The 10,000-nt window shown below is 49.7% G+C and overlaps 1 protein-coding gene across 1 annotated transcript in view; it reads left to right on the top strand.

Moving 5' to 3' along the window:
* LOC118381542 (CUB and sushi domain-containing protein 2-like) overlaps positions 1–10,000 on the top strand; it is a 1,147,246-nt gene that overhangs the window by 866,418 nt on the left and 270,828 nt on the right. Inside the window, 1 exon segment of the mRNA XM_052473074.1 lies at positions 5,583–5,696. Within this exon segment, the coding sequence (XP_052329034.1) occupies positions 5,583–5,696 (114 nt within the window).

Raw genomic sequence — 10,000 nt, 5'->3', positions numbered from 1 at the left:
CTATATAGGAGATAGGGTGCTATTCCCATAGGGTCCTGGTCTAATGTAGTGCACTATATAGGAGATAGGGTGCTATTCCCCATAGGGTCCTGGTCTAATGTAGTGCACTATATAGGAGATAGGTGCTATTCCCATAGGGTCCTGGTCTAATGTAGTGCACTATATAGGGGATAGGGTGCTATTCCCATAGGGTCCTGGTCTAATGTAGTGCACTATATAGGAGATAGGGTGCTATTCCCCATAGGGTCCTGGTCTAATGTAGTGCACTATATAGGAGATAGGGTGCTATTCCCCATAGGGTCCTGGTCTAATGTAGTGCACTATATAGGAGATAGGGTGCTATTCCCCATAGGGCCCTGGTCTAATGTAGTGCACTATATAGGGGATAGGGTGCTATTCCCCATAGGGTCCTGGTCTAATGTAGTGCACTATATAGGGGATAGGGTGCTATTCCCCATAGGGTCCTGGTCTAATGTAGTGCACTATATAGGGGATAGGGTGCTATTCCCCATAGGGCCCTGGTCTAATGTAGTGCACTATATAGGGGATAGGGTGCTATTCCCCATAGGGTCCTGGTCTAATGTAGTGCACTATATAGGAGATAGGGTGCTATTCCCCATAGGGTCCTGGTCTAATGTAGTGCACTATATAGGGGATAGGGTGCTATTCCTATAGGACTCTGGTCTAATGTAGTGCACTATATAGGGGATAGGGTGCTATTCCCCATAGGGTCCTGGTCTAATGTAGTGCACTATATAGGGATAGGGTGCTATTCCCCATAGGGCCCTGGTCTAATGTAGTGCACTATATAGGGGATAGGGTGCTATTCCCCACAGGGCCCTGGTCTAATGTAGTGCACTATATAGGGGATAGGGTGCTATTCCCCATAGGGTCCTGGTCTAATGTAGTGCACTATATAGGAGATAGGGTGCTATTCCCCATAGGGTCCTGGTCTAATGTAGTGCACTATATAGGGGATAGGGTGCTATTCCCCATAGGGCCCTGGTCTAATGTAGTGCACTATATAGGAGATAGGGTGCTATTCCCCATAGGGTCCTGGTCTAATGTAGTGCACTATATAGGAGATAGGGTGCTATTCCCCATAGGGCCCTGGTCTAATGTAGTGCACTATATAGGGGATAGGGTGCTATTCCTATAGGACTCTGGTCTAATGTAGTGCACTATATAGGGGATAGGGTGCTATTCCTATAGGACTCTGGTCTAATGTAGTGCACTATATAGGAGATAGGGTGCTATTCCCCATAGGGCCCTGGTCTAATGTAGTGCACTATATAGGGGATAGGGTGCTATTCCCCATAGGGCCCTGGTCTAATGCAGTGCACTATATAGGGGATAGGGTGCTATTCCTATAGGACTCTGGTCTAATGTAGTGCACTATATAGGGGATAGGGTGCTATTCCTATAGGACTCTGGTCTAATGTAGTGCACTATATAGGAGATAGGGTGCTATTCCCCATAGGGCCCTGGTCTAATGTAGTGCACTATATAGGGGATAGGGTGCTATTCCCCATAGGGCCCTGGTCTAATGTATTGCACTATATAGGGGATAGGGTGCTATTCCCCATAGGGCCCTGGTCTAATGTAGTGCACTATATAGGAGATAGGGTGCTATTCCCCATAGGGCCCTGGTCTAATGTAGTGCACTATATAGGGGATAGGGTGCTATTCCCATAGGGCCCTGGTCTAATGTAGTGCACTATATAGGGGATAGGGTGCTATTCCTATAGGACTCTGGTCTAATGTAGTGCACTATATAGGGGATAGGGTGCTATATAGGCCCTGCTCTAAAGATGGAGATGAAGATGGAGAGGCCTGAGGCTTCAACCACAAACCTGCTTCGTTCTCCCCGGTCTCTCTGTTCTAGCGGACACCATCCTAATGGGCAGCCATGTTGGAGGAGGGACCACTACCACATAATGTCCTAATGGGCAGCCATGTTGGAGGAGGGACCACTACCACATAATGTCCTGATGGGCATGTTGGAGGAGGAACCACTACCACATAATGTCCTGATGGGCAGCCATGTTGGAGGAGGGACCACTACCACATAATGTCCTGATGGGCAGCCATGTTGGAGGAGGGACCACTACCACATAATGTCCTGATGGGCAGCCATGTTGGAGGAGGGACCACTACCACATAATGTCCTAATGGGCAGCCATGTTGGAGGAGGGACCACTACCACATAATGTCCTAATGGGCATGTTGGAGGAGGGACCACTACCACATAATGTCCTAATGGACAGCCATGTTTGGGGAGGGACCACTACCACATAATGTCCTAATGGGCAGCCATGTTGGAGGAGGGACCACTACCACATAATGTCCTAATGGGCAGCCATGTTGGAGGAGGGACCACTACCACATAATGTCCTAATGGGCATGTTGGAGGAGGGACCACTACCACATAATGTCCTAATGGGCAGCCATGTTGGAGGAGGGACCACTACCACATAATGTCCTAATGGGCAGCCATGTTGGAGGAGGGACCACTACCACATAATGTCCTGATGGGCAGCCATGTTGGAGGAGGAACCACTACCACATAATGTCCTGATGGGCATGTTGGAGGAGGGACCACTACCACATAATGTCCTGATGGGCAGCCATGTTGGAGGAGGAACCACTACCACATAATGTCCTGATGGGCAGCCATGTTGGAGGAGGGACCACTACCACATAATGTCCTAATGGGCAGCCATGTTGGAGGAGGGACCACTACCACATAATGTCCTAATGGGCAGCCATGTTGGAGGAGGGACCACTACCACATAATGTCCTGATGGGCAGCCATGTTGGAGGAGGAACCACTACCACATAATGTCCTGATGGGCAGCCATGTTGGAGGATAGACCACTACCACATAATGTCCTAATGGGCATGTTGGAGGAGGGACCACTACCACATAATGTCCTAATGGGCAGCCATGTTGGTGAGGGACCACTACCACATAATGTCCTGATGGGCAGCCATGTTGGAGGAGGAACCACTACACATAATGTCCTAATGGGCATGTTGGAGGAGGGACCACTACCACATAATGTCCTAATGGGCAGCCATGTTGGAGGAGGGACCACTACCACATAATGTCCTAATGGGCAGCCATGTTGGAGGAGGGACCACTACCACATAATGTCCTAATGGGCATGTTGGAGGAGGGACCACTACCACATAATGTCCTGATGGGCAGCCATGTTGGAGGAGGGACCACTACCACATAATGTCCTAATGGGCAGCCATGTTGGAGGAGGGACCACTACCACATAATGTCCTAATGGGCAGCCATGTTGGAGGAGGGACCACTACCACATAATGTCCTGATGGGCAGCCATGTTGGAGGAGGGACCACTACCACATAATGTCCTAATGGGCAGCCATGTTGGAGGAGGGACCACTACCACATAATGTCCTGATGGGCAGCCATGTTGGAGGAGGGACCACTACCACATAATGTCCTAATGGGCAGCCATGTTGGAGGAGGAACCACTACCACATAATGTCCTGATGGGCAGCCATGTTGGAGGAGGGACCACTACCACATAATGTCCTAATGGGCAGCCATGTTGGAGGAGGGACCACTACCACATAATGTCCTAATGGGCAGCCATGTTGGTGAGGGACCACTACCACATAATGTCCTAATGGGCAGCCATGTTGGAGGAGGGACCACTACCACATAATGTCCTAATGGGCAGCCATGTTGGAGGAGGGACCACTACCACATAATGTCCTAATGGGCATGTTGGAGGAGGGACCACTACCACATAATGTTGATGGGCATGTTGGAGGAGGACCACTACCACATAATGTCCTAATGGGCAGCCATGTTGGAGGAGGGACCACTACCACATAATGTCCTAATGGGCAGCCATGTTGGAGGAGGAACCACTACCACATAATGTCCTGATGGGCAGCCATGTTGGAGGAGGAACCACTACCACATAATGTCCTAATGGGCAGCCATGTTGGAGGAGGAACCACTACCACATAATGTCCTAATGGGCAGCCATGTTGGAGGAGGAACCACTACCACATAATGTCCTAATGGGCAGCCATGTTGGAGGAGGAACCACTACCACATAATGTCCTGATGGGCAGCCATGTTGGAGGAGGAACCACTACCACATAATGTCCTAATGGGCAGCCATGTTGGGGGAGGAACCACTACCACATAATGTCCTAATGGGCAGCCATGTTGGGGGAGGAACCACTACCACATAATGTCCTAATGGGCAGCCATGTTGGAGGAGGAACCACTACCACATAATGTCCTAATGGGCAGCCATGTTGGGGGAGGAACCACTACCACATAATGTCCTAATGGGCATGTTGGAGGAGGGACCACTACCACATAATGTCCTAATGGACAGCCATGTTGGAGGAGGGACCACTACCACATAATGTCCTAATGGGCAGCCATGTTGGGGGAGGAACCACTACCACATAATGTCCTAATGGGCATGTTGGAGGAGGGACCACTACCACATAATGTCCTAATGGGCAGCCATGTTGGAGGAGGGACCACTACCACATAATGTCCTAATGGGCAGCCATGTTGGAGGAGGAACCACTACCACATAATGTCCTAATGGGCAGCCATGTTGGAGGAGGGACCACTACCACATAATGTCCTAATGGGCAGCCATGTTGGAGGAGGGACCACTACCACATAATGTCCTAATGGGCAGCCATGTTGGAGGAGGGACCACTACCACATAATGTCCTAATGGGCAGCCATGTTGGAGGAGGGACCACTACCACATAATGTCCTAATGGGCAGCCATGTTGGGGAGGGACCACTACCACATAATGTCCTAATGGGCAGCCATGTTGGAGGAGGGACCACTACCACATAATGTCCTAATGGGCATGTTGGAGGAGGGACCACTACCACATAATGTCCTAATGGGCTGCCATGTTGGGGAGGAACCACTACCACATAACCTAATGGGCATGTTGGAGGAGGGACCACTACCACATAATGTCCTAATGGGCAGCCATGTTGGAGGATGGACCACTACCACATAATGTCCTAATGGACAGCCATGTTGGAGGGGCATAATGTCCAAATGGGCAGCCATGTTGGAGGAGGGACCACTACCACATAATGTCCTGATGGGCAGCCATGTTGGAGGAGGGACCACTACCACATAATGTCCTAATGGGCATGTTGGAGGAGGGACCACTACCACATAATGTCCTAATGGGCATGTTGGAGGAGGGACCACTACCACATAATGTCCTAATGGACAGCCATGTTGGAGGAGGGACCACTACCACATAATGTCCTAATGGGCATGTTGGAGGAGGAAGGGAGGGAGAGAGAATGCTGACAGAGCCCTTGGCTGACTCATGTTTCTAGATTAGTCAACAAAATATTGTGGAGAAAACCAGTTCAAGAGCCAGTTCACTGTCAAGTATGTCTGTCTCTCTCTCTCTCTCTCTCACACACACATCTATCTTTCCGATCTTAGCAACCACCTTTGTTGTCATGTGACGTGATCACTTGTCTTATAATTGTGTAACTCCCATATTACTTCCTTCTTCTCTGTCTTGTCCAGTTGTTTTCAGCCAGTTTGCGTTCTTCCAGACGGCTCTGAACGATGTGGTGGAGATCCACGATGGGGTCACGCAGCACTCCAGGGTCCTCAGCTCCCTGTCTGGAACACACACAGGTACACACTCACTGACACCACAGATACACACACAAAAAAACCCACACACAGACATACACACACACACAGAGTCAGGAGGACAGTTAACATGGTCAAGTATAGCGGTAAAAACAACAATAGCTACAGTAGCGAGAGGTAGCTGTGTAGAGAAGCAGAGAGAGGTAGCTGTGTAGAGAAGCAGAGAGGTATCTGTGTAGAGAAGCAGAGAGAGGTAGCTGTGTAGAGAAGCAGAGAGAGGTAGCTGTGAAGAGATGAAAGAGAGGTAGCTGTGAAGAGATGAGAGAGGTAGCTGTGAAGAGAAGCAGAGAGAGGTAGCTGTGTAGAGAAGCAGAGAGAGGTAGCTGTGTAGAGAAGCAGAAGAGTATGAAGAGAAGCAGAGAGGTAGCTGTGAAGAGATGAAGAGAGAGGTAGCTGTGAAGAGAAGCAGAGAGAGGTAGCTGTGAAGAGATGCAGAGAGAGGTAGCTGTGTAGAGAAGCAGAGAGGTAGCTGTGTAGAGAAGCAGAGAGAGGTAGCTGTGAAGAGATGAAGAGAGAGGTAGCTGTGTAGAGAAGCAGAGAGAGGTAGCTGTGAAGAGATGAAGAGAGAGGTAGCTGTGAAGAGAAGCAGAGAGAGGTAGCTGTGAAGAGATGCAGAGAGAGGTAGCTGTGTAGAGAAGCAGAGAGGTAGCTGTGTAGAGAAGCAGAGAGAGGTAGCTGTGAAGAGATGAAGAGAGAGGTAGCTGTGTAGAGAAGCAGAGAGAGGTAGCTGTGAAGAGATGCAGAGAGAGGTAGCTGTGAAGAGATGCAGAGAGAGGTATCTGTGTAGAGAAGCAGAGAGAGGTAGCTGTGAAGAGAGCTGTGAAGAGAAGCAGAGAGAGGTAGCTGTGAAGAGATGCAGAGAGAGGTAGCTGTAGAGAAGCAGAGAGAGGTAGCTGTGTAGAGAAGCAGAGAGAGGTAGCTGTGAAGAGAAGCAGAGAGAGGTAGCTGTGTAGAGAAGCAGAGAGAGGTAGCTGTGTAGAGAAGCAGAGAGAGATAGCTGTGTAGAGAAGCAGAGAGAGGTAGCTGTGAAGAGAAGCAGAGAGAGGTAGCTGTGTAGAGAAGCAGAGAGAGGTAGCTGTGAAGAGAAGCAGAGAGAGGTAGCTGTGAAGAGAAGCAGAGAGAGGTAGCTGTGTAGAGAAGCAGAGAGAGGTAGCTGTGTAGAGAAGCAGAGAGAGGTAGCTGTGAAGAGAAGCAGAGAGAGGTAGCTGTGTAGAGAAGCAGAGAGAGGTAGCTGTGTAGAGAAGCAGAGAGAGGTAGCTGTGTAGAGAAGCAGAGAGAGGTAGCTGTGAAGAGAAGCAGAGAGAGGTAGCTGTGAAGAGAAGCAGAGAGAGGTAGCTGTGAAGAGATGCAGAGAGGTAGCTGTGTAGAGATGCAGAGAGAGGTAGCTGTGAAGAGATGCAGAGAGAGGTAGCTGTGAAGAGAAGCAGAGAGAGGTAGCTGTGAAGAGATGCAGAGAGAGGTAGCTGTGAAGAGATGCAGAGAGAGAGGTAGCTGTGTAGAGAAGCAGAGAGAGGTAGCTGAAGAGATGCAGAGAGAGGTAGCTGTGAAGAGATGCAGAGAGAGGTAGCTGTGAAGAGAAGCAGAGAGAGGTAGCTGTGAAGAGATGCACAGAGGTAGCTGTGTAGAGATGCAGAGAGAGGTAGCTGTGTAGAGATGCAGAGAGAGGTAGCTGTGAAGAGATGCAGAGAGTAGCTGTGTAGAGATGCAGAGAGAGGTAGATGTGAAGAGAAGCAGAGAGAGGTAGCTGTGAAGAGATGCTGTGAAGAGATGCAGAGAGAGGTAGCTGTGAAGAGATGAGAGAGGTAGCTGTGAAGAGAAGCAGAGAGAGGTAGCTGTGAAGAGATGCACAGAGAGGTAGCTGTGTAGAGATGCAGAGAGAGGTAGCTGTGTAGAGATGCAGAGAGGTAGCTGTGAAGAGATGCAGAGAGAGGTAGCTGTGTAGAGATGCAGAGAGAGGTAGCTGTGAAGAGATGCAGAGAGAGGTAGCTGTGTAGAGAAGCAGAGAGAGGTAGCTGTGTAGAGAAGCAGAGAGAGGTAGCTGTGAAGAGAAGCAGAGAGAGGTAGCTGTGTAGAGAAGCAGAGAGAGGTAGCTGTGTAGAGAAGCAGAGAGAGGTAGCTGTGTAGAGATGCAGAGAGGTAACTGTGTAGAGAAGCAGAGAGGTAGCTGTGTAGAGAAGCAGAGAGAGGTAGCTGTGTAGAGAAGCAGAGAGAGGTAGCTGTGAAGAGAAGCAGAGAGAGGTAGCTGTGTAGAGAAGCAGAGAGAGGTAGCTGTGAAGAGAAGCAGAGAGAGGTAGCTGTGTAGAGAAGCAGAGAGAGGTAGCTGTGAAGAGAAGCAGAGAGAGGTAGCTGTGAAGAGAAGTAGAGAGAGAGGTAGCTGTGTAGAGAAGCAGAGAGAGGTAGCTGTGTAGAGAAGCAGAGAGAGGTAGCTGTGAAGAGAAGTAGAGAGAGGTAGCTGTGAAGAGAAGTAGAGAGAGGTAGCTGTGTAGAGAAGCAGAGAGAGGTAGCTGTGTAGAGAAGCAACATTATCTAAAGTGGGTTTTAATAGTGTTAAAAGGATGGAGTGAGAGATGGAGAGATTGATGGAGAATGAGATGAAGAGAGAGAGAGGGATGGAGAGTGTGAGGGATGAAGAGTGTGAGGGATGAAGAGTGTGAGGGATGAAGAGTGTGAGGGATGGAGAGAGAGAGGGATGGAGAGAGGGAGGGATGGAGAGAGAGAGGGATGGAGAGTGTGAGGGATGGAGAGAGAGAGGGATGGAGAGAGGGAGGGATGGAGAGAGAGAGGGATGGAGAGAGGGAGGGATGGAGAGAGGGAGGAATGGAGAGAGAGAGGGATGGAGAGAGGGAGGGATGGAGAGAGAGAGGGATGGAGAGAGAGAGGGATGGAGAGAGGGAGGGATGGAGAGAGAGAGGGATGGAGAGAGAGAGGGATGGAGAGAGAGAGGGATGGAGAGAGGGAGGGATGGAGAGAGGGAGGGATGGAGAGAGGGAGGGATGGAGAGAGAGGGATGGAGAGAGGGAGGGATGGAGAGGAGGGAGGGATGGAGAGAGAGAGGGATGGAGAGTGTGAGGGATGGAGAGAGAGAGGGATGGAGAGTGTGAGGGATGGAGAGAGGGAGGGATGGAGAGAGAGAGGGATGGAGAGAGGGAGGGATGGAGAGAGGGAGGGATGGAGAGAGAGAGGGATGGAGAGTGTGAGGGATGGAGAGTGTGAGGGATGGAGAGAGAGGGATGGAGAGAGGAGGGATGGAGAGAGGGAGGGATGGAGAGAGGGAGGGATGGAGAGAGAGAGGGATGGAGAGAGGGAGGGATGGAGAGAGAGAGGGATGGAGAGAGTGAGGGATGGAGAGAGGGAGGGATGGAGAGAGGGAGGGATGGAGAGAGGGAGGGATGGAGAGAGGGAGGGATGGAGAGAGGGAGGGATGGAGAGAGAGAGGGATGGAGAGAGGGAGGGATGGAGAGAGAGAGGGATGGAGAGAGGGAGGGATGGAGAGAGGGAGGGATGGAGAGAGGGAGGGATGGAGAGCTCCGGGGAAATGGGGTGTTTGAAAGAGAGAAAATGGAAACAAAGGATTGAAAGAAGGGGCAGGGGAAGAAATAACAGAAAGGAAGAGGGATTTACAAAGAGAACGAGAGAAAGATGAAGCGAGAAGAGATGGAGCGATATCAAAGAGAAATCGTACAACAGTGCACATGTCCATCTCTCATTGCCTCAATACCACAGATTCCTGTCCGGTCTCAGAATACTTTACAGTTCAATAAACACAGAGAGAGAGAGGGATATATCAACTGGTCTAGGCAGCTTCAAGGCCTTCTCCAAAACCCAGCATATAGCCACACAGCAGAGCTAAGATATTCTACCTGTAGAATACAACTAGCATTATATATAGCAGTAAAGTGAAGCTAAGATATTATACAATTGTAATACAACTAGCATTTAATTAGCAGCGTAGCGGAGCCGATATATTCTCATTTTTGATCACGCAGAAACATAGTCACTTGTACAGTCAAATGTATTTATATAACCCTTCATCAGCTGATGGTCCTTCTGTAGCTCAGTTGGTAGAGCATGGCGCTTGTAACGCCAGGGTAGTGGGTTCGATTCCCGGGACCACCCATACGTAGAATGTATGCACACATGACTGTAAGTCGCTTTGGATAAAAGCGTCTGCTAAATGACATATATTATTATTATTATTATATTAGCTGATAATCCGTCTTCTGTAATCACCTCAACAGTCACTGATATACCCTACAGTCTACAACTATAATCACCTCAACAGTCAC

The sequence above is a fragment of the Oncorhynchus keta genome, chromosome 20, assembly GCF_023373465.1.
Source record: "Oncorhynchus keta strain PuntledgeMale-10-30-2019 chromosome 20, Oket_V2, whole genome shotgun sequence".
Taxonomy (NCBI): Eukaryota; Metazoa; Chordata; class Actinopteri; order Salmoniformes; family Salmonidae; genus Oncorhynchus; species Oncorhynchus keta.
The sequence above is the reverse complement of the archived record's forward strand: the minus strand, read 5'-3'. Positions and strand labels throughout refer to the sequence as shown.